The following is a 22941-nucleotide window of genomic DNA, read 5'->3' as shown; positions in this document are numbered from 1 at the left end:
AACCCTACTCTCTCTTTCTCTCGCGCGCTCTCTCTTACAATAGTGTTCCCAACTTATTCGTATCTGAGCATGATGTGTATACTTTATTTAATAATTGATCATGAGGTTGTAGGAATGGTGAAGTCATAGCATTTGGGTCACATCTTCCAGGTACAGCATTCGGTTACCATAGGACAGGGTTGACTGACACTTTCTGGGATTACCTCAAAAGTAAATGGCCCTAAAGGCGTCCTAGCTTCACCATCTCTCCATGTAAACAAATTGGTGTTGGATACACTTTGTTCCGAGAAACCTAGCAAGTCGGTTAACATATTGATTGAAGTGTAAGCCGGTTTCAGTGCTCCTCTAATTCGAGTCAGTTGGTCACTCGTACAGCTCCATTCAATACTCCAAGCTCAAACATAACCTTCCCACAATCGTCCACTCTACTTGTAATAAATTTCTACTAGAAATGCTTTTGTTCTAACATGTTTGGTGTTTAATTAACTGTCTCCATATTTATTGGATGCCGCCTGGGTGTGCCAGGACATGTCAAAATTTTCTCTGCCTTTGATCCTGAAATGGCATCTGCATGAGAGGTCGTACTTAGTAAACAACCCTGTATCGACTCAAAATAGAGAGTAATATCAGCCCTGTAGTAGGATGGGTATTGTACATTAAATTATTTACATCTTCTCAAGGCAGAAGTATCCACACCCAACTTATCTCTTAGAACAACTTGTCTAACCGAGCAAGAGGATTATTTAGATTCTTTATGTTGAGGGTTGTATGTTAATTCTTCAATACAAAGGCTTCGCCTATTTGCTCTAATGGAACTCAATTTAATCACCGCCCTTTCCGTACTTTTAGTGAAAGTAAGCAAATTTATTCTATCTTGGATACTGTCTGCTAGTTCACCAACTCTGTGAGTCTTTGGTGAGTAGTCACGGTCCCAATTCAATTAGGTTGTATAATTAGTTGGTTTACTGATTCGTGTTAAATTCATATTATACTAAAAACCATAAAAATGTTAAAACCTACATGTTTCTTCACACTGAGTATCATGTTTTATTGCAGCATCTCCTCCAGCCAGATAATATACCCTTTTGATGTACCACATATTCCAGTCATGGTACACCTGTCAAGATTTAGTTCACATACTTCTTGGCACGGATGAAGGAGTAGTTTTACGAAATTACTCTTGATCAATAACTTCGGTTTGATTCCAGATTCATGCGAAAGCACCATTGTGAAAATGGATGTTACCATCCAAGTATCGCGAAATTTCAAGGCATTATTGGTTCAATAATGAGATGCATCTGCACTTCTAGCAACATCAAGTTACTGTTTCACTTTTCTGTCTCAATATTATTGAATGAATATTCAGTGAAGTCTCTATTTGTGTATCTATTCTTCAGCTTGACAAAGCTTTTGGGAATATGTCAAAATTCGGATACCGAATAAAGTCTATATTGTAACGACAGTTTAAATCAGAGTCTAGGAGAATGCACTCAACCAATCAAGTCTTGGGGTTTGTAGAAGCCAACTCTAAAACAGTCAACAAAGCTTACACATCGATGACCTTTAAGACTCAAGTTTGTCACGTTGTAAGCGAAAAAAAAAAAAGAAATAAATGCTCCAGCTTTAGTCTCCTCAAAGAAATAAAAGTCTCGAAATAACTTTATAATGGCTTCACCTGGAAACTCTCGATTTCGTCTAACATCTTCTGAGTCTTCTCCAAGTAGCCCAACCAGGAAACGTTTTGTGATTTCCCTACATCGGCAATAACTTGGGCTAATTGAGGTAAAAACTTATCTTTTCCTGAAGTTTTATCAAGTTTGCTTAATAAGCGTTCTATATTTGACAAGGTCTTTTTCTTATATGCTGCAAGAAGCCGTATTTGAAAGTTGTTACGTGGCCTTTGCAGGAGCCGTAGCTCATCTTCCAAGATTGTTCGGATCCTATTGGCAGTATTTGAATCACTCTTCAAGGTCTTGGAGAATCGCCCTGGAAAACTTATTTCAACCCGATTAGATTCACTCACTAGCTCGGTGTTCGTAGTCCAGCGTAAACGTGTAATCAACGTCATGGCGGACGCTAACTCTTCAATGGTTTTTAAAATCTCCTTATTCCTGGTCTTGTTTGTTCCTTGACCAAACCCAATTTCAAACTCAAGATCATCTATAAAGTCCTCATTTGCCAGTCTGCTAAATACGTCGACTTCGGCGTTGAGGAAATGATACAACACTGTTTGTGCGACGAAAAATGGCAAGTCGTTTGAATGAATGGACTCCAAGGTGTAGAAAATAGCGGCTTGTAGCGAATCTGAGGAAATCCCAAGCGAATTCTCGTGATGTAGTATGAGATCCATTAAATATTCTTGGCTCACATTCTTCCCCGGTAAGCTATCCACTAGTACCAATTCTAAACGTCTTGCACCTAATGAGTGAAGCTCCTCATTAATTTGGATTTGGGCGGCTTGTTTCAAGTCAGGGAAAATAAACTTCTCATTGTTGAATCTTAGTGTAATGGGGATAACGACTTTTAACTCAGAAGTGACATACTGTATTAGGTGGTTAATCTCGCTCGTTGGTTTGTTTATGACAGTGCACCACGGTATTAAGATTGCTATGATAGTGCATATATAGATAAGCGATTTCGTTGCAATTGACATGCCTCCTCGTCCTCCTCTCTTTGTATCGGAATGGACCAACCGTGGGGGAAAGTAAGTTAATTTGTAGAGCGCATTCCCTGATTTTTGTTCAATCAAAAATAAAATCAAAAAAAATAAAAAAGAGACGAGACGAGTGGAAATACAAAGTCATCTCTTGGACCGAAATCATTCCTACGATGTCTGCCACACCTTCGTTACCTATAGCGCCAGCCATAAATCCCTCGGAGCAGGAAGAAACATACGTTCATGATGTCTACAACCAAATAGCGTCTCATTTTTCCAAAACCAGGTATAAGCCATGGCCTATAGTCGAGAAATTTCTACAAGGAAGAGCAAAATACTCAGTTGGGTTGGACGTGGGGTGTGGAAATGGAAAGTACTTGAAAGTAAATGAGGACCTATTCATTATTGGCTCTGATAGATCGGAGGGGCTTATCGGTTGTGCACAGAATGTATCTAACAATCAATATAACTTGGCCATAGCCGACGGTCTTTCGTTGCCACATCCTGATAATAAGTTCGACTTTGCCATCTCCATTGCAGTGGTGCATCATTTTTCCACTGAAAAAAGAAGGATCCACGCCATTCTGCATATATTGTCCAAATTAAAGAAGGGTGCTCAATGCTTGATATACTGTTGGGCGCTCGAACAGGCAAACTCGCGACGTGGTTACAAAGAAGGCGACGATCAAGATGTACTAATTCCATGGGTCCTCAGCAGCGGCTCCAAGAAATCAAAGAAGAATGCCTCTACTGAGAACACTAGCTCTCTTGACAGCAGCGTCGACGAAAGCACTCAAGAAAACGAGACCAAGTACAGGTACTATCATTTATATAAACAAGGAGAATTGCCTGAAAATGCGCTTGCCACTGGATTATGTACCATTGTGGATGAAGGATACGAGAAGGACAATTGGTGGGTAATATTGCAAAGGATATAGATGTTCAATAGCCCAAAAAAAATAAAAAACATAAATAAATAAATAAATAAAAGCCAACACTCTCACTTGTGCAAAAAATTACTTGCGGAGTGATCTGAGTTTCTTCAAATATGAATTCACCACAAGAGAAGCATGATAAGCTTATACGAGCTACCGACTTGGATGCATTGAGCTGTCGTTATAATATGAACATCAAGCGGTATCTCAATCCCCCCGATGAGTACATTGAAGACTTGATGAAGTCATATAGTTCATATTTACAATACTGCGCTGGGTATACATCCTTATCATCGTCAAGAAGCTCAAAATCGTTGTCTCAAGATAGAAAGTTGCCAATCATAAACCGTGGGACATACTTCAGAACAAGAGCAATCAGCGATGTGGTAGACGAGTTTGTGAGAGAATTTGTGAATTGTCAAGTTATATCCCTAGGAAGCGGATCAGACACCAGGGCATTTTCTATACTCGAAAAGCTGCCACAGGTAATATATCACGAGATAGATTTTGCCGAGACCACGAGAATCAAAAAGTTGGCGATAATGAAGAATAGAAAACTACGATCCATCCTTGGAGTGGAGGAAAACGTGCCTGAAATCAACTCAAAGGAATCATTTGCTGAGTACGACCCCGACCTACATTGTAAAAATTACCATCTTCATGGAAATGATTTAAGAAATGCAAACCCAGGTCCTAAGTTGAAGGGTTTTGACCCAGAACTTCCGACAATAGTTCTCAGTGAGTGCGTTTTGTGTTACTTGTCACCCGAGGAGTACTATTCAACAATCAAGTATTGGACCGGCTTAGGAAAAAACGTAACTGGAATTCTTATTTACGAACCCATGTCTTTGAAGGATCCGTTTGGCGAGACGATGTACCAGAACTTGCAAGGCCGAGGTTTGAATTTGCAGACCTTTGACAAGTACCCTGACCTCGAATCGAGATTGCAGTTTCTAAAATCTGAGTGCAAGCTTACGAAATTGCGCATGACCTCTTTAAGCAATATTGGTGGTTACAGTAAGAAACAGCATGCAGATGGATCATGGTTTGGTGCAAAGGAATTGCAACGGATCAATTCACTAGAGTTTGTTGACGAGATCGAAGAGATCAGGCTTTTGCTTGACCACTATTGTCTTTGTTACGCGGAATCTCGATCATCAGAGAAAGCTCCATCATTTTCAGGAATTGATAGATGGAATTGGCAGCTACAAGATCAGTAATCAGACATGAGTATAGTTTCTCAAACACTAAGCTCTCTTTTTCTAAAAATAAAGCAAGAAAAAAAAAAACATTTAAGTCTCTTTATACTTTCTAAGGTTGTCCCATCCAATAGAGTTTGAATTCGGTAATTTCACCACCTCAATTCTTGTCAAGTACTCATCGTTGGTACTTGTCGGAAATGTAGTAACATACTTTATTGGGTTCTTGATTGATGGGACCTCGTCTTTGCTTAAATCGGCGGAGTCCCTCAACTCTAAGGGTAGTTGTCTCAATATTTCCGGATGCTTGGCGGGCGAAACGAATTTCGAAACAATATCTAGTTGAGGAGTTTCTGCTGGTTGCGGAGGTTTCAAAGGCGTGAAAAATTGCTTCTTTTTTAATTCAAAGTCGCGTGTTAGATCATTCTGCTTCTTGTTAAACTCCGAATCAAGAGACTTTAACTTCTCCGCAACCTTTTCCTGTTCGTCATTCTCATTCATTGAGTCCTCAAAGGATGCTGCCAACTCCGAGCGTCTCCTAACTTCGTCCAACTCCTTCCTTTTTTCAACAAACTCCTGCTTTAGTTTCTCTATAGCTGCATGTTCATCACTAAATATCATTCGAAGTCTTTCTTCACGAAGCTTGTTGTCCTCAGCCCATTTTCTATGCTCCAATGAAACACGCTCTTTTTCCTTGAGTTCACTTCTTTCCAGCTGCAAAGCCTTATACTGTTCAAGATCGAATAATTTGAACTTGAAATAGCAGTTCCACGTGTCCTCTGATATTTCGCGATAAGAATTAAGCAAAAAGTTAAATTGTACACTGTTGTGTAACATCTCGAGATTTAGATAGTCTTCCGTATACTTTCGCTGCTCCGAGAGTAGCCCCTCCACAGCTTCCTTATTGAACCTTTCATGAGCCAATCCCTTTAAGGACTTGTTTTGCTTCTCCCAGTTCGAAAGCTTCGTCTTATGGAACTTCCTTCTATCATTAGTCATTGGAATCTTACTTATTTTCTTCATCAATGCGCCATCCTTGTAGTTTCCCGATCCCGGACCTCGGTAACTCTTTGTGTAAAAATATTTCGAATGATGATAGTTATCGCTTTCGTTGTTGAAAACTAGCTGCTGAATGTTTTTCGACATCTTGATTCCATCGTTGAAAAGAAAAGATGAGTTCGAGGTTGTGTTCAATTTTTTTGTATTAAATGATTGCAGCGGTGCTTGCTGATTCGATGTGATATAATAGTTGGGCACTTTGCACAAATGACTAACACTGAATTCAGGAATATAGCCCTGTCCAGGAGCGACCGATTCACTCAAATCCAAGCTATTAGGATCAATGTGAATATTGTTTTTCCTTGATCTGCCGAGTGGTTTTTTCAAACCCTGTCTACTCAAGGAATCTGAGCTCTCTTCGATTTGTACATCCAGAAAATTGTTTGACCCCAAAAGTAACTCCCTCTCGTTAAAATTAAGTTTGCTATTAGGAAGGAACCTAATCCCAGGAGACAGAAGAGTCTTGTAATAATTCAACTTTGTTGACGGATTCAAAGTACCAAACAGAGTGTGATTCAACCGAGTGGTGGATTCGACAATGCCGTATTGTGGAAATACTTGGCTCACTGTCACCTTGTCATCGCCAAGCGTTTCCAGGCTATACTTACGTTTGTGAAAATGGTGATGTCTGGCCTGCTTTGACAAAGCTTCTTCATCATGTTGTCCTTCTATACCTCTTTCGTCATCCACATCATCAACCTCGTCTTCCTCTTCATCGTCTATAAGTGGTTCTTCCTCCTTTCCCTCTGAAGCCACCAGCGTTATGCTATTAGATGCAGCAAGATCATACTCTTTTTCAACCGAATTTTCTTTAGCGTAGCCATCATTGTAAAACACATCCTTGTTTGCAATTTTCGAATAAATTAAAGGCAAGGATATGTAAAAAAGCCTATTCGAGTGGTCCTCCTTGGATATAGCCCCTTGACTTAATAGGGTGTCATTAATGGTGGGATCAGTTTGAGGAATGTCTTCTTTTTTAATCCCGTGCTTTGCAAGTAACAAAATCAATTGGTACGAGGATAAAAAATTCCACAATGCAGCCAAATGCTTTATCAAAACAAAGTCGTCGCCATTGTACAGGAATACGGGTACTGCGATGTTCCCCCTTTCGGAACCTGCAGTTATACTCGAGCTTGTTTCCGCATGTTCATTATCTTCAAACTCAAGAGGGACTTTTTGTATACCAATGGTTTTTTTCCTTGGACCTTGTCTTGGTAGTGTCACGGATAAAGTCATCTTAAATAACCCCCAAATAACACCAATATACCACCTCTTTTATACACAGATAAAGTAGTGAAAAATACTAGCCAGGAAGTAAGTGGTAGGATGCACGTCTGCAGTGCTTGCTTGATTGATTGATTGGTTGGGCTTTGTTGGTTTTATATTTGACCGAGGGACAGCTTCTCATAATCTTTCTCTCTCTCTTTGTTTTCATTTTCTTGTTTGGCAAAATAAAGTCGTGCGATATACAATTTAAATACTTGTAGAATAGCTCATGCAATTCCAATTCGAATTCGAGAAATGGATGAAGTCCTCCTCGAAATATTAGCAGTTGATGATTGCTGATGGATTTTCAAGTAATTAGCAACACAGTGAAGTATTTGCAAGTATTTGCATTATTATGGACCAAATATACCCATAAAAAACGAAGAAAGCATATTGGTAGATGAATGATCTTGACATGACCTTATGTCGACTTATGACATCTCTCTACCGTATCATTTCTTTCTCTACAGTATCCTGTGTCTAGTGTAGTTTTTCCCCTTAAGAAAAAATACTGGCTGCCAACAGCCAGTATTTTTCGCAGCAACGCCCTCGTCTTACAGCATATACACGATGCTACTGTCCTACATTGCTACTGTCCTCCAGTCCTCCAGTCCTTCCCTCTCCTACAAAAATCCATAATTTTTTGGACGTCGCCTGGAGAGCCGGGACATGTCAAAATTTTTCAGTTGGACTTTGACCTCGAAATTGGCACCTGCATGTGCCTTCTTACTACAATTACAACATAGTAGTTACCATCGGAAGATAATACTGTCTAACTTGTAGTATAAATGCAACCACTATTCCATCCCTTCTGTTACTCTTTAGTCCTATTGTTTAACTTCTTTTTTGTCATTATGCTTTTAGTTGTTGTTGTGTTTTCACAAGACTTGTATGATATAGGACGGATCTCGGCTAATTCTTTTCCTCTCCCCTTTTTTCTCCACAATGTGTCTTCGTTTTTTTTTCCTCTCTGTTGTGTATTTATCTCCGTTTTGAGGCGGATATATATATTTGACAAAACAGAGAGAAAATATATTCAACAAAACCTCTTTCACCCTGTTTTTCTTTTCCTTTCTCCCCCCACATTATCAATCTACGATAGTACTATCTTCTTGCAATCAAGCTATTTCGCAATGTCTGATCCAAGTGCCCGCATCATTTCTCACATGAACGAGGACCATCAACTCGCATTACGCGACTATGTTGTCGTATACGGCTCCGTTGATCCAAGATACTTGGTTGAAGACTCGGTTGGAATCAAGGAAGTTGACACTGAGAAAATCATTATCCAGTACGATGTGATCAATCCATCTTCGACAAATAAATTGAAGCTCAATTGGAAGGATATTAAAGAGAACAAAAATTTACAAGTCAAGTCTTTCTCCGACATCAAGTCTAAACTCATTGCAATGGCCAAATACAGTGCTGAAAAACAAGGGTTTGCCGAAAAGAAGTTGACTAAGCTTTTTGGACCCGATTCTATTGGCTTCCCCATGTACCCTATGTGGGTTATTTTGTTGCTCAATGCGTACAACCCTGCCATTTTGAGGACCTTTTTCAACAACACTGAATTGCTCAAGAAGGCGGCTGAGTACTTACCCACTGTTGCGTTTACAATTTACAATTGGTCCGAATTACATGCATTGAACCTTTGTATTGGCTTGTTTTTTGTCCACTTGGGAGAAGTGCTTTTTGTATCAAGGCCATTATTGAGAAAGTACAGAGCCTCAGCTGGATTAAGATGGGGATACTATTTGATCAATTTAATCGAAGGTTTCCCAGTCTTGCTTAGGTTGAGAAAGCATACTTAGTTAGAGCCATTATTTTACTGCATTGGATAGATATCTTCTCATACATTGGTATTTAATTTTGTATACAATAGAGGTATTTCGAGAGTAATCGTCTGTAACTTTGATGCAAAGGGATCTTCCTCCCCTGCTTTTTTACCTCTATCAACCGCTATGCTTGAATGTCCCCAAAGTCTCGCAAAGCTTCCACCACAGCACAACAAAGGTCATCCATCACCTCACTATTTGGACTTCTTTGCTTGCACGTCTTCCAACTCGTTGTCTTCAAGCGCGCGTTTCCTGGTTCCCGCTTCAACGTCACTTAGGTCCAACTCTTCTCCTTCTGAACTGTCCTCATCTTCACTGCCCTCTTCCCCTGACTCATTCGACAAAGCCACAATGTAGTACTTTAGTGCGTTTACAAAAATGTCCTCCGAAATCAAGTTTGCCAAGTCCTCGCCATTTCTAAACTCCTTCCCAGGTTTCTTACCCGTCCATGCGAACCACGAGAAAAATGACTTCATTCCTGCCCGATACTTTTTCTTATCATCAGATGTCATGGTTTTGCCTCCGTCTGTTCTTTCTCTTATCAAATGTGGGTTGATCTTTGACAATTCTTGGGGCCATGTGATCTCCACGGGTACCGACTCCAAATGCTCTTCACCATTATCACGCACAACCACTTTGAAACTTTTCGTAACGGCTTGCTCTTGAATTATGGGGTTCTTTTTGAAGCTAATTGTGATGTCAAAGTCCCTAGGGTTATTAGTATTGTTCCCAGTGTCTTCCACTACCGGATAATGAACATAAATATCGTCTATAAATTCCAAGTATTTGAGATCATCGGGACTTGCGTAGTCGGCAAATTCATCATTTTCGGCTAATATTATATACCAAAACTTGGGGATCCTTTTTAATATCGTCCTTCGTTTGGCGTACATGGGTTGAGCTAATTTGAGTCTATATACGTCAGCTTCTTTCTCCACTTTGTCCATTTCCTGCTCCCACGTCGACAAACTGCTCAAACTTGCCAGCAAAATTTTCGACTCATCCTTTGAGTCTAATGTCTCAACCTCGTCTTGCAGCATTGGATGTGACTCTGTTAGATGCAAATTGATGATGGATACGGTGTCGTCTGCTGCAAAAAAAAAAAGAAGTAAAAATTAGGAAAAAGAAAAAAACCAACCGTACATATGTGTGTGTGTAGTGTGTACTTTTGCTCAACATCATCTCCACACCAAAAAAGACAACGCTATCGTTCTACAGGCTTTGATCACACCAATTGGAACTGAAGCTATGTCAAATGAAAATGAACTTATCTCTAAAGTTTTACTCACAATTGATAAGTACAAAGGAAACTTGTCCACTTTTAAAAGAGCCATAGTTGATGGAGAATACACCAGTCTACAACAACCAAAGATATTTCTGAGACTACTTTTGTGGAAAGCGTGTTTGATTGTCGACTCATTTTCAATTTCAACATGGGCTACAAAGCTCAAAGATTCTAGGATGGTCTACCACCAACTATTCCTACGGGAAGATATGACTATACCGTGGATGGAGCTTGATCAAGATAACATATACTACCAACCACGAAGCATATCACGGAAGACCAGCTTGAAACACAGTACGTCTTTGCGGGGCCTGCGATCGATGAAAAGAAACTCATTGCGCGAGCGAGCTACTGATGATCCCCTCCTGTCATACACTACGACCTCAGAACCGACAACACAGAGAGCCGAAAACAATAATAATGACCACACAACCGACTTGGAATTATTGAATACTATAATACTCGACGTTGAGAGGCTATTTCCAGGTGAACCTTTTTACCATGGCAATGCCAATACGATACCCAGAAAAAGACAGTTGATTGAGGTTCTTTACATTTGGTGTAAGTGTAATCCTTCTGTTGGCTACAAACAAGGGTTTCATGAAATATTGGGCTTGATTCACATGAACTTGTATAAGGAGTCTATCACATTGAATCAAGATCAACTAAATTCAGCATGCTATTCTCATGAGGAGATGGTGATATTGAGTCTTTATAACATGCGCTTCCTATGCCATGACCTTTTCAATATTTTCAACAAGTTTGTTCTCACCAGCGGCATTGCAGCAAATTTATACGAGTCAGAAACTCAGTTAACTAAACTGATTGACTTATTCAATGTTTACCTTATGAAGGTTGACCAGTTTATACATTATACATTGACAACAAAGCTCGAGCTCGACTCGCAATTGTGGATTATTCGCTATCTCAGAATGCTCTTGATCCGGGAACTAGGTAATGACTTTGAAACAACAAGCTTACTATGGGATAAGTTGATTGCGACCGACTCCCCGTATCACCAGACACCAGGGATGACATATTTTCTTGAAATGCTCATATTTTTGGTAATACAGCTTCTAATTCAACAAAAGACAGAACTAGTGACCTCGGATTTTAGTGAATGCTTGTCATTGCTCTTGCATTATCCAATACCACAATTCACCACCCCCGTAAATAGGGATATGTTCATCCAAGTTTTGTACCGCGATGCAATGAAACTCTATGAGAGGAGAAACAACGACTTGAAATTATTTGAATACGGAAATAAATTGAACAAAACGTACAATCCAGGACTCAAAATTTCCTTGGGTTACAGAAACAGTGCCGACTTGAGTGACAGCAATAGTGCCCGATCTAGTATGGATTCACAAAGATCTGTAAAAGAACGCTTTCCGAATACAAGCGAACCCCCCAACAACAGTAGAGCTGATAACATGCGTTTTGAGAAAATGAGATTGGAGATGCGGTTGAAAAAGAAAGCAAAGCTGATGATTCACCAGTGATTAGCTGAGGTTATTGTTTAGTTGAGTGAGTATACTACTGCTGTTTAATGTAGCATTACGGCTATGTACGATATTAAATAGATGTAGACTAAACATACGTGCCAGTATTCGTTGTCAATGTCTTGAATATAATACATGACGTAAAAACACTTCTTTATTTTTTTTGACATTCGATTTGAAAAGTTTCAAATCCAAAAATGGAAAAACAAAGTCTTCAACTAAGGCAAAACTATTGGAAACCACATCAGAAGATTCCCCTACAGGATCAGACAGCAACAACAACACATCTCATCCCACTCCAGAGCATATAAATAAAATGGGTAAAAGAAAAACGTCGACGCGTAAGCCAGCCAAAAAGATTAAGCAAACATTAGATATCCAATTTACTTGTCTATTTTGTAATCATGAGAAGTCAGTGATATGTACATTGGATAAGAAGAACTTACTAGGAGAGTTGCACTGCAAGGTGTGTGGACAAAATTTCCAAACTTCCATCCATGGGTTGAGTCAACCAGTTGATGTATACAGCGACTGGATTGATGCTTGTGAAGATTTGGCTGAAGAAGCGGAAAAGAATGGCTATGAAGGTGAGGTTCGTGATGAGGATGACGTATATTCCGATGATGATGACGCCATCAACAACAATAACAACAACAACGGGGGCCGTGGAAGAGAAGTGGACCCCGTACTAGGCTCAGACGATGATAATGACGATTATTGATTGTCAAAGTTTTGTAGAAATTAAAATATCTAAAGTGTTTAAAAATTGTGTATTAATAATAAACTAAAAAAAGCTAGTATCCAAATGTTGCTGGGGAAGATAATTAGTTTGTCAAATTATTTAAAACTTGATCGTAGGTCTTGCTAAGTACTGAGTCTTTGCCTTCAGTTTCCTCACCAATATCCTTTGTCGTCGATGAAGCATCCTGTTTCTCTACGTTTTCTTTTGAAAGTTGCTTTAACTTCAGATGTAGCGCCTCAAAGCTCAACTCCTGATCGTCCGCTTCTCCTTCCTTGTTCTTGTGCTTGTGCTTGAAAACATTCTCCAACGAAATACCCTTCTTTCTCAAATCATCCAAATAAGTAATGACCTTATCCAAATCGGAAAGATTAACATTCATCAACTGCTTCCTCACGTCATCACCAGACATGTCAAATTCCCCTGGTTCTATTTTGTGATAGTCATTCAATCTTGACAATTTCAACATTGATCCTTCTTGTTTATCTAAATTGGCCAAATTAGTTTTAGAACTTGACTTAGATACCAATGGCGACTTGCTAGCAGGAACCGTTTGATTAGGTTTGAGATGGATTTCGCTTTCTGGGTGCTTCTCGCCATCATCGTGAAACTCGGAGCCACCCACTGTTGAGTTTTGCCCTTCTCCAGCTTTGACGAGATACATATTAGCCTTGGTTCCAAAATCATCGGTAAAGTTTGGATCAATCAATTGCAACCCTTTTTCAATACTGGAATCGATATAAATGAGACGAATAAGCGTCTCTTTACCATCAAGGTCCAACGCATTTTTCAACTGCAAGTTGAGCAATTCTTCAATTGACTCTTTTAAACTCTTTCTAATTTCATTGGCCCGACTAAAGAGTTGAATCACTTCGGGCGATGACAAGTTTAGTTTCTTTTGAGCCTTTAATTCTAAAATGTTATTCAATTGCTCCGTTAATGACGTGGGTTGTGTTACTGCTTCCTTCAAGGGCAGTTCTGCAGATGATGGCACCGCTTCTTGCTTTGAATCGTACAATAGTCTCTCCATATTTCTCATAGTGTATAAACCAATGCGCTCCTTAAACAATTCCGGAAATTCATCCGAGTTGCAATCCAAGTTTATCAAAGTTTTTGAATTTTTCGTCGCATTGACCAAGGCCGAAGCTGAAGTGGAATCAATATAGTTTCCAAGGATGGAAAAATATCCCATAGTTTTACAAAATGGTAAAACATTTGCAAGCTGAAGAATTGAAGGTTGGCTAAAGTTTTCATTTTCCAAATGCAATCTCGTCAACTTTGGGAAAAGTGGCAACTTCGAGGTAAAATATGTAATGGTTGCATGTTCGTTTGAATTTGCACCTACACTTGTAGCTGCTGAGTTTGCGCCGTGTGAATTCACCATAGTGCCAAATAATCTTTGATTGTTTGAAAAATCAAGATACTTCAAATTTGGTAGTTTCATCAATATATTTTCAAAAACTTCTTTAAAGGCATCGTTAAAGACGGAATTGGTTGAGTTCAAACTTAAAAATGATAGGGTCGCCTTCAGGATTATCATCTCATAGTCCGAACGCTTAGTAAAATCCAAAAAGATTTTCAAAATCTTGGTGCTGGAAAAGTCATTGTATCCCAAATCTAATCCTCTGGCAAAATCGCCAAATAACCAGGAATTAACAACAATGCTAATGTGTCGAGGTGTCAAATTGTTGAATGCCAATCCCAATCTTGATGTTTTCTTCAGAACAGCCAACTCCATCAAAGATTCAAATATCTCAACGTTTGTTATGCAGCATCCTGTCATAATCAACTCTTCAATACCACCTCTGGCAACCAACGTTGCAACAAATAATGACCAATCCATGTCGGAACGATTGTCCTTGTTGCATGTCATTCTTTTCAAATCTTCTTCATACTTTTTCGACTCAGCTTGGGTCTTCTTCTTCTTCTTTTTCAAGACATTAACCGCTAAAGCTGGGCATTGTGTAATATCTACCTTATTCAACACTGTGTTTCTCGATAAAAACCAACAAAACAAGGACCATCCTTCCTGGTTTATTGGGGTATTTCTTAAACTCAACTTTTCCAACTGTTTCTTGGCACTCATGGCAGACAAAAGAATCTTGAATTGCTCAACGGACAAATTGACCCCATCTAAGGAAACACAAACTATGGGAGCAATGCGTACAAAATCGGCAAATGTTTGCACCTCAATCATGGTTGGATGAGGATTACGAAGTTGCAAAACAGGAAGTGGCGCCATTGATCCTTCCGGAATCTGCTTTAATATTGCCGGGATTGGCAAAATTTCACGTAAATGGCAACATCGAGAATACATGGTGTCGAGTGCCATCTTCTTCACTGGTACGGTATAGTTCATTGGTTGGTGGTGAACCATAAACTTGTCAATGGCGATGTTCTTTGCGTGTTGGTCAATCGCTGGCTCATCTTCATCCTGAGATGACAATCCTTGTGACTCTTTATCCTCGTCATCTCCATCCAATTCATCATTGTTATTCTCTGCATCCTTTGGTGCATCCTTCGGTATATAACCCAATGCCCCCGTACCGCCAACGACAATTCCACCCCCCATTCCCATTTGAGATTTCTCAATAGCTTCCTTGTCTTCTTCTGTCAATGGATTTATTCTCACCTGTCCGTTGGGAAGAACATCAACATTTCCCTTTCGAGGTGTACGTGATGGGATTTGCTGAGGGGGGTCAATCAAAAATGTGGATGAGTGAAATGCTACTCTCTTTAATGGCTTTAGCCCTTTGAATGCAGGATTTAGCTCAATATCTTTTACGGGAGGTGGACTTGTCAGTAGTGATGAGGACGATGCTAGCGATGCCGATGATGTTGGTGGTTGTATAGCGGAAGAACTGTTTTCAGCTTTGACTGAACTTTTTCTCCTCAAAAAGTGGGAAAGGCGGGAAGATGTAGATTCATTTTGTGTGGAAGAAGAACCACCAGGCCTGTCATTATAGATTGTATCGTCATACCCATTGATCAATACGCTAGGTTTAGTAGATGTGTCACTATTGTTCGAGGCACTCGATGCCGTAGAGCCGCGACGGATGTCCCTTTGCTTATAAAACTTAATGTACTCTTCAAGTCTTGGATCTGGGTGTGAGGTAGTTGATGGAAGAGGGGCTGTTTTTGTCCTTTCCAATTTTGATGGCTCATAGCTAGATACCGATGGGGTTACATTCTTTGAAGGTGCATCTCTGGAGCTCGAAGTTGAGTCGTGAACTGGTTTTGATGTGTTTGGTTTGGTCATGTTGTAGTCTGCTTTAAACAAGCGTTCACCTGAATGATTTGGCGTCGATATCGGTGCAGGTTCATTGTTTTCTTTAGAGAATTTCCCCTTTAATTTGGAAAAAAAGCCCCCTGAGCTTCCTCCAGTACTACTTCTCCTTCTGGCTTTGGCAGGGTGAATGTCATTGTTACCAGGTACATGAGGTGTATACTTTGTATGAACATTTTCCTCCTGTACTGGTGAGATTGATGGTTTTGTTTTGGTAACAATTGCATCATTCGAATTGGAGATATCAGTATTCAAGTGTGAATTAACTGTGCGGGTAGGAGTCAGTGGTGATGTTGGCTCCGTTAATGTAGGTGTGTCTTGTTCTTTATCGTTATCTTTGTCTCTGTCATTTTTGTCGGCGCTGGCGATTAGTTTAGGTAATGGAATCGTGGGATCCATGGACGCATCCCTGAGGAACCAGTCCACATCGGCATTTTTGACCCCTTTGGTGTAGATATTGGCCTCTTCTTCCAATTTATCTCTAATGGTATCAACATCCATATTTTTACCAAGTTCTTTGGGTACTAAGGACCCTGGTAGTTCGTTGCTTCGTTGCTGAAGTTGCAGGTTATTTTTCTCTGCATTTCCCACCGTATCGTATGAAGTTAATTGGGGATGTGACTTACTAGATACCGGTGGTGACGACTCATTTGTATCCTTCTTGCTCATTATTTTGAGGTTATGAGGGTGGTGAATATTTTGATAGCAAATATGTAGTGATTACAATGGTCTTCCGAAAAAGAAAATAGTAGAAGAACGTTGGTGGGGACCGTGATTGTTGTGGTTGTAGATAGTGGTTGTCGTTGTTGTTACTGTTATTGTTGTCGATTTAAAAATTATTGTCACCCTATTATGGAAATTAAAATTAAATCTGCTAACCTAAAAAATAAAAAATAAAAATAAAAATTAATAAATAAAAAATGACTATGTGTAATAAATGATATATGATATGATATGATATGATGGTTAGGTAAAACTACTTCTTTGATCCTTGTACATGAATGATAGATACTAAAATGATGAAAGTGTTGGTGCTGTTTGTTAGTTCTAAAGTGTGAAAAAAGGAATAATATTGTACTATATCTGTAAAGGGTTAAGGCAAGTATAATTCCAGAAGAGATTGTGTCAAAGCAATCAACAAACTAAGAAATAGAATGATATTTAACTAATAATAATAATACAATCGAACTTTGACAGTTAGTACATGGTACATAGAGTAGCTTCGTAGCGTAGTAGTTCGTAAGTGGTGTCGTAAAATACAAAGACAGGACATGTCACTAAAAGAAAAAAGAAAAAAAGAAAAACATATGATAATAATTTTGACATATAACACAATAACTGACATAATAACTTCATTTCATTTTACCCGATAAAAAACACAAGAAAACAGGGTAATATACATAACAACAAATATAACGATAAGGCATAAAAAGCTCTATAGTCACGGATTAATTCACTTTACTTTGTAGGGTAAGAGAGATTGCATTAAATTTCAATTCCCATTAGAACCCTTTCTTTGTAATGAACAACGAAGAAGATGGGGGGAGAAATTATGTGGGGCGAGATTGGGGTGTGGTGATTATCGCTTTTTTTTGTTCACTATTTTTGAAAAGAAAATTGCATAGTTTTATCTTGTAACAAATCTTCTTCTTTCTTCTTCTCCTTCTTATCCTTCAGTAGGTATTGCTGTTGTTATTGTTGTTGTTTGCTTTAATGTTTTGTGGCTGTGACTTTGCGTGTTTGGTTTTCGTATGTTAAATGGTTCCGCGCAATTCTCTTAGACCTCAATTTTTTTATAACTTTTCTTCATAATTTCTTCATCATCGTGATCACCGTCACACAAATTACAGATTATTAGCTATCTCTCCCTCTCCCTCTCTATCTCTAATTAAATTATAGAACAACTGCAACTGCATCTACAACAGTTGGAAGGAACCAATTCTATTGACAAAACGCCAGCCTCCCCACATGAGAGGCGGGGTTGATGTAATAGTTCTCAAAAACTCATAACCATTACAGGTGTCATGCAACACTAAACAGAAATAACAATACTATTATATTTTACAATGGTTGACATCTCCCTTCAATCATACAAAGTTCATTAACAACAGCTCAACAGCATTAACATTGGTCTTTTTTTTTTTTTTTTTTGCAACAATTTCCTTCATAAAAGTTGCGCTCAGCTTAATAAAGAAGTTACTGTATCAAAAATAATAAAACAAACCAGTATACTATGTACTCTACTTATCTATTTTACCAAATGCCTACTCAGCTCTCGTAAACTCTGTCCAGAAGGAAAATAAACCCCCGCCTCTTCCTCAGAAGCATCAACACAACGCTTATTCTATAGCCTCACACACATTTGTACTTTATTCACTATCTTCTGACGACAACTCATCCAAAATTGGTGCAAGAATGTTACCACCAAGAGCCGTCACTTTATCTTTCAAATCCGATATTTCTCGTTTCTGCACCTCAATCAAAAGGTTGTAACTTTCACTTTCAACCGATAAATACTGAATTCTCAGGTTTAATGTTTCAATTACAAGATCCTGGAGATCGAAATTGACAGCTGGAAGGGGACCAACTTCCAACTCACCATCTTCATGAAAAGAGTCAAACATGAGTGATTCCTTTTTTGACCTCTCCTCCTTTTGATTCAAATTGGCCTCAAATGCAAATACAAATTCAAGGTGTTCACGAGCCAATATACCTAATGATAGATCTAAGGACTGGGGGTCTATGTCTCTCCCTTTCTCAATTGCGTTGCAAAATATCAGTGTATCAAACTCTATTTGATTTGGGTCCAACAGGTAGAACTCTTCATCATCATCATTATCATCATTATCATTATCATTATCATCTTTCTCTCGGTTAATGGGGCTTGTGGCAAAGATACTCTTTGCCCTAACAACGTGGGTACTTGTAAACCTATTGTCATCATCACTCTCCCTCTCTACGAAATCGCTTCCAATTGGGCCAAATTTGGATTGAAGAGAAAATTCATTTTCAAATGATACTGCTTCGGGCAATGTTGCCTCAGCTGATCGAGAGCTTGGTGCACTTGGAATAGTTTGAGTACTCATGTTGCTCCCCCAAAAGAATATTTGCTGTGCTGTATCTTTTTGGTTGCAAGGTTTGGTTGCAAGGTTTGGTTGCAAGAATTATTTTCGTTTTCCCTTTTTCTTGGTGATGCCAGTTCACACTTTTCAAATTTCTTTCTACCCCGAGAAATGCAGACGGAGCGAACCGTTTTAATCTAAGAGACAGGATAACCGGTAGGCATCTCTAGAACTAGTTTGTTGTTCTTATCTTGAAGGGAAAGGTTCAAATGTTCAGCAAGAGAAACAACAACAAAAAAAGAAAATGCAAAAAATACAAAAAAATAACGACAACTGCAGGACTCGAACCTGCGCGGGCAAAGCCCAAAAGATTTCTAATCTTTCTCCTTAACCACTCGGACAAATTGCCTTAACATGAAAATGTGATAGCTTAATTGATAGTCGCTCTGTAGTAAAATGGACCTAAGGTTTACTAAAATTTACTAAAATTTACTAAAATTGATACAAATTGACAACGCTGGATCATGTAAAGTGTGTATTGCCCATGTATAGGTGATATTGCAGTCGAATTGAAGCTTAATATCTAAATAGTTTGTCTCTAATTCTAAGTCCTACAATTTACTCTATTTATATTCTTCAATAGATCATGGTCTTTTTCAACACAAGAGTTGCATGGATATTCTGAAACATCAGTTCAAGCCACTAATTTATCGTTTGTGAGGTGAACATACCTTACAGCCATTGCTTAGTCGAAACAGAATAGTATCTTAAAAGTTACGAAGACTATGAAGTCGTGTTATCACTCTGAGATTATATCTGCTCATTTCGTGTTGGTACAACAAAGAAAACAAACAACAGCGACTCGTATCATTTACCAACCATTACTATTCTTTCTAACAACAAAGTACCAGAAAAAAACAAAAATAACACACTCTCAAATGAATCATTAGGCCGTCACACCTTGAGACGATGACCGTACAGCCCATCTATTAACACCAATGGGGTTGTATTACTCACAATTTAACTATCTTATAAATCAACCACAACCAGGTGTAACCAAAAGCTGCAAACGAAATGGCAATGTTTAAAATTACCCACAAGTCGGGATACTTTGCCGGTGGATCATAAGTGAAGTCAATGACATGATAAAATATCATGGCTGCATAGGTTGCTATAATTACCAAATTGTTTAAATTAAATTGTTTCCTTGATGGAATCACATGTTTAAACCCAATTAACCAATTAATTAATGCACCTGTAATAAAGTATTGCAACACCAAACCATCCTTTTTAAGCAAAGGGTATAAACTGAATGTACCCACGTTATTGATCCATTGAATAATTGTGATGTCACGAGGGTTAATCAAAAGAAGTAATAAAATAGGACATAATGGAAGGAGGATCGATTTCTCATGAACCTGATAAGAAAATAAATAGAACGACAATGCATTATAGGAAAATCCATACAACATTGCTGAGATACGTATCTTGTCGTTGTTACTGGTATTGTTGCCCGCATCGTCACTCTCTGCTGTTGTCGATGATGATGATGATAAAGGAGAAGAAGACAGTTTCCTCAATTTGTAAAAAATGTACATATTAATGGGAACAATGGATAATAATGTAGCTGCTAATGCTAGCTTTGAAAGTTGTGATGAAGAAACCAAGTCTCGATACTTGACCAACACATTAGTTGTGCACCAGAAATTGGCAACTTTATCTTCAAATAACCCACGATTGAACGGGAATACACGATGGATAATTTGTGGCAATGTTGTCGTCAAATGCGAAGCAAAAGGAAGCAAATATACCGATTGAGTGGCAACGACGGACAACCCCACCGATACCAAATCTTTGAAACCTCTCAACTGACTCAAAATGTAAAAAAAGATAAATACGGAATAATATAATCCCATTTGCTTAAAATTGATACAGCTAACAAACCATATGCTAGCCATCACCAAATGATTTTGCGCCAATTCAATGATTGCGTAAACAAAGCAACCCAACATTACAGAATTGTATTGAAAATGCCCATGATCAATCAAGATTAAATGTGGTTGCGTTAAAATAATCAAGGCAAAGATTATTTGATCCATCCGACTTAAATTGAATTTTTTTCCAAATATATTTGCTAGCAACAAAACCCCTGGAATATAACAAACCAATTCACTGATAATACTGGTGATCCTCATGAAAAACTTCAAGTCATTTGTTTCCATTCCTCGTGAGGAGTTCAATGTAAACCACGTTGGATTTATAACTGAGCCCAACTTACCCAATATCCAACTATGGTAAGCCGTTAATGGCGGATAATCCAACCCCCAATATTGAAGATCAAAGAAATACCAATCAGAAATTGGTAGATTGATTGTCAATTCCATCCAATGTCGCTGTGCTTCAAAGTCGCCATACATTGGTGACTTATTGTAGCCAGAATGGCCACCAAGACCCACTGCAGTTCGTAGTATAATTGAACTTAAAATGAGAATGTATCTAGCTGCCCATTGATCGGGTGCTTTTTCAAAATAATGCAATAAATCATAGACTGGTGAATTGACAAATATACTTTTCAATTGACTTGGAGCAGTAGCAGTAGTCGACTTAGTTTTGGAGGTTTTGGAGGTTTTGGAGGTTTTGGAGGTTTTGGAGGTTTTGGACTGCACATGAGGAGAATAGGTTGGCTTCTCTTGCTTGGCTGATTTCTTCTTCGCTTTGGCCATGGGTGTAGGGGTGCTCTCTCTCTCTCTCTCTCTGTCTGTTTGTCTCTCTTGTTGTTGTTGGTTGGTAGAATAATGTGTGAATTTTTTCTTCTCTCTGTTTATTGAGCATTTTTTTTTTTTTTTTGGATGTGAGTTTTCATTATTTCAGTTATTCTTGAGCATAATATGTTTGAAGTTCTATTTGACAAGTGAAAGTACCATTCGACATAATTGCAGTTGATGTGTTGGGATGCCTTTAATTCTAAGTTATTATGTAAAATTTATTATTATGGGAATCAAAGATTGCAATGTCGTGTGCAAACCAGTAGATAGTTGCTACGTTTGACAAAATGTCCTTCTTGCATCCAGAGACAGCCGTGCGAGAGGAAATGTCTCTCTGAATGAAGTGCATAGTAAGAACATATTCTTAAAAGTGGTTATGCCATTTTAGTGAAAAGTCAGATTGATCACGTGCGCATTTGAGTTTTTTCATTTTTTATCTTCCATTGTTTATTTTCTTTTGTAACAGACGCGTCTCTTCTTTCTTTCTTCTTCTTCTTCTTCTTTTCTTCTACACGTTATTATTATTATTATTATTATTATTATTGTTGTTGTTGACGTTGTTGTTGTTGTCAAATGTAAAAGAAAAACTCTTTTAATTTGGAAGTAGAAGTTGTAGGTTTTGGTAGGGAGAAGGTGTGGAAACAGGTACAAGTGCAATGTAAAGTCTTTGTTGAACAAGTGGCAGAAATAAAAGATATATCTATATCTCGTATAATTGAGGTATCATCTTTGGATAAAACTTATATATGATGTAATGTATGGCTTTATTCTATTTTTCAGTAACAGAGTACACGCCCTTTGATTATCATGCAATAGAAATCATACACAAACAGAGATATACATATACATATACATATACACATACACACAGAAATAGATGTAAATATAGATAGAGATATAGATATGTAGATACACAGATTTACCTGTTTTTAAGATTTCATATTATATTTGCATTAGAGACTAGAGTTATTCATTTCAAGCGGTACTACTATATATAGATTACATATCATAACTCTGTTAGTGCTGTTGTAAAATAATAATAACACATTAATACTTTATACCCTCTCTGCTTTTTGATAGAAAGAAAGAAAGAAAGTAAAAAGGCTTTGCTGTTTTAACTCTTTAAATTCTAATTTTATTTGTCTAATAAATAAAAAAATAAAGTATATATATAATAAATAAAGTAATAAATAAAGTATATATATTAATATATTAATATATCGCGTTACTTTTTTATTTTATTTTATTTTTTTATTTTTTTTTAATAAATAATAATCAAAAAAAAAAAAAACCCACACACACTAGTACTACAACTTCTAACTGAAGCTAAAAAAACACACACATCACACACT

General features: G+C 38.1%; 10 protein-coding genes across 10 annotated transcripts; 4 read left to right on the top strand and 6 right to left on the bottom strand. All coding sequences in view use genetic code 12, as the record gives it.

Moving 5' to 3' along the window:
• Positions 1–1660: 1660 nt before the first annotated feature.
• CANMA_001055 (uncharacterized protein) lies at positions 1661–2653 on the bottom strand (the record flags this gene model as incomplete). Its single annotated transcript, XM_051812985.1, has 1 exon — positions 1661–2653. The coding sequence occupies one exon, from the start codon at positions 2651–2653 to the stop codon at positions 1661–1663; it is 993 nt and encodes a 330-aa protein (XP_051673339.1).
• Positions 2654–2829: 176 nt separating this feature from the next.
• Positions 2830–3594, top strand: TRM9 (tRNA (carboxymethyluridine(34)-5-O)-methyltransferase; the record flags this gene model as incomplete). Its single annotated transcript, XM_051812984.1, has 1 exon — positions 2830–3594. The coding sequence occupies one exon, from the start codon at positions 2830–2832 to the stop codon at positions 3592–3594; it is 765 nt and encodes a 254-aa protein (XP_051673338.1).
• Positions 3595–3704: 110 nt separating this feature from the next.
• On the top strand, positions 3705–4811 carry CANMA_001053 (leucine carboxy methyltransferase; the record flags this gene model as incomplete). The annotated part of the gene is made up of 1 exon (XM_051812983.1): positions 3705–4811. One exon carries the CDS (start codon positions 3705–3707, stop codon positions 4809–4811), a length of 1107 nt encoding a protein of 368 aa, XP_051673337.1.
• A 72-nt stretch (positions 4812–4883) lies between these two features.
• On the bottom strand, positions 4884–7085 carry CANMA_001052 (uncharacterized protein; the record flags this gene model as incomplete). The annotated part of the gene is made up of 1 exon (XM_051812982.1): positions 4884–7085. One exon carries the CDS (start codon positions 7083–7085, stop codon positions 4884–4886), a length of 2202 nt encoding a protein of 733 aa, XP_051673336.1.
• A 1163-nt stretch (positions 7086–8248) lies between these two features.
• Positions 8249–8926, top strand: CANMA_001051 (uncharacterized protein; the record flags this gene model as incomplete). The annotated part of the gene is made up of 1 exon (XM_051812981.1): positions 8249–8926. One exon carries the CDS (start codon positions 8249–8251, stop codon positions 8924–8926), a length of 678 nt encoding a protein of 225 aa, XP_051673335.1.
• Positions 8927–9144: 218 nt separating this feature from the next.
• Positions 9145–9990, bottom strand: CANMA_001050 (uncharacterized protein; the record flags this gene model as incomplete). The annotated part of the gene is made up of 1 exon (XM_051812980.1): positions 9145–9990. The coding sequence occupies one exon, from the start codon at positions 9988–9990 to the stop codon at positions 9145–9147; it is 846 nt and encodes a 281-aa protein (XP_051673334.1).
• A 208-nt stretch (positions 9991–10198) lies between these two features.
• Positions 10199–12458, top strand: CANMA_001049 (uncharacterized protein; the record flags this gene model as incomplete). Its single annotated transcript, XM_051812978.1, has 3 exons — positions 10199–11591; positions 11681–11733; positions 11961–12458. The coding sequence occupies 3 exons, from the start codon at positions 10199–10201 to the stop codon at positions 12456–12458; spliced, it is 1944 nt and encodes a 647-aa protein (XP_051673333.1).
• A 103-nt stretch (positions 12459–12561) lies between these two features.
• Positions 12562–16431, bottom strand: MHP1 (Mhp1p; the record flags this gene model as incomplete). The annotated part of the gene is made up of 1 exon (XM_051812977.1): positions 12562–16431. One exon carries the CDS (start codon positions 16429–16431, stop codon positions 12562–12564), a length of 3870 nt encoding a protein of 1289 aa, XP_051673332.1.
• Positions 16432–18131: 1700 nt separating this feature from the next.
• On the bottom strand, positions 18132–18848 carry CANMA_001047 (uncharacterized protein; the record flags this gene model as incomplete). The annotated part of the gene is made up of 1 exon (XM_051812976.1): positions 18132–18848. The coding sequence occupies one exon, from the start codon at positions 18846–18848 to the stop codon at positions 18132–18134; it is 717 nt and encodes a 238-aa protein (XP_051673331.1).
• A 989-nt stretch (positions 18849–19837) lies between these two features.
• ALG6 (dolichyl-P-Glc:Man(9)GlcNAc(2)-PP-dolichol alpha-1,3-glucosyltransferase) lies at positions 19838–21547 on the bottom strand (the record flags this gene model as incomplete). The annotated part of the gene is made up of 1 exon (XM_051812975.1): positions 19838–21547. The coding sequence occupies one exon, from the start codon at positions 21545–21547 to the stop codon at positions 19838–19840; it is 1710 nt and encodes a 569-aa protein (XP_051673330.1).
• Between the last annotated feature and the right edge of the window lie 1394 nt (positions 21548–22941).

This window comes from Candida margitis (genome assembly GCF_024628925.1).
Source record: "Candida margitis strain CBS 14175 chromosome Unknown scaffold71, whole genome shotgun sequence".
Taxonomy (NCBI): domain Eukaryota; kingdom Fungi; phylum Ascomycota; class Pichiomycetes; order Serinales; family Debaryomycetaceae; genus Lodderomyces; species Lodderomyces margitis.
The sequence above is the reverse complement of the archived record's forward strand: the minus strand, read 5'-3'. Positions and strand labels throughout refer to the sequence as shown.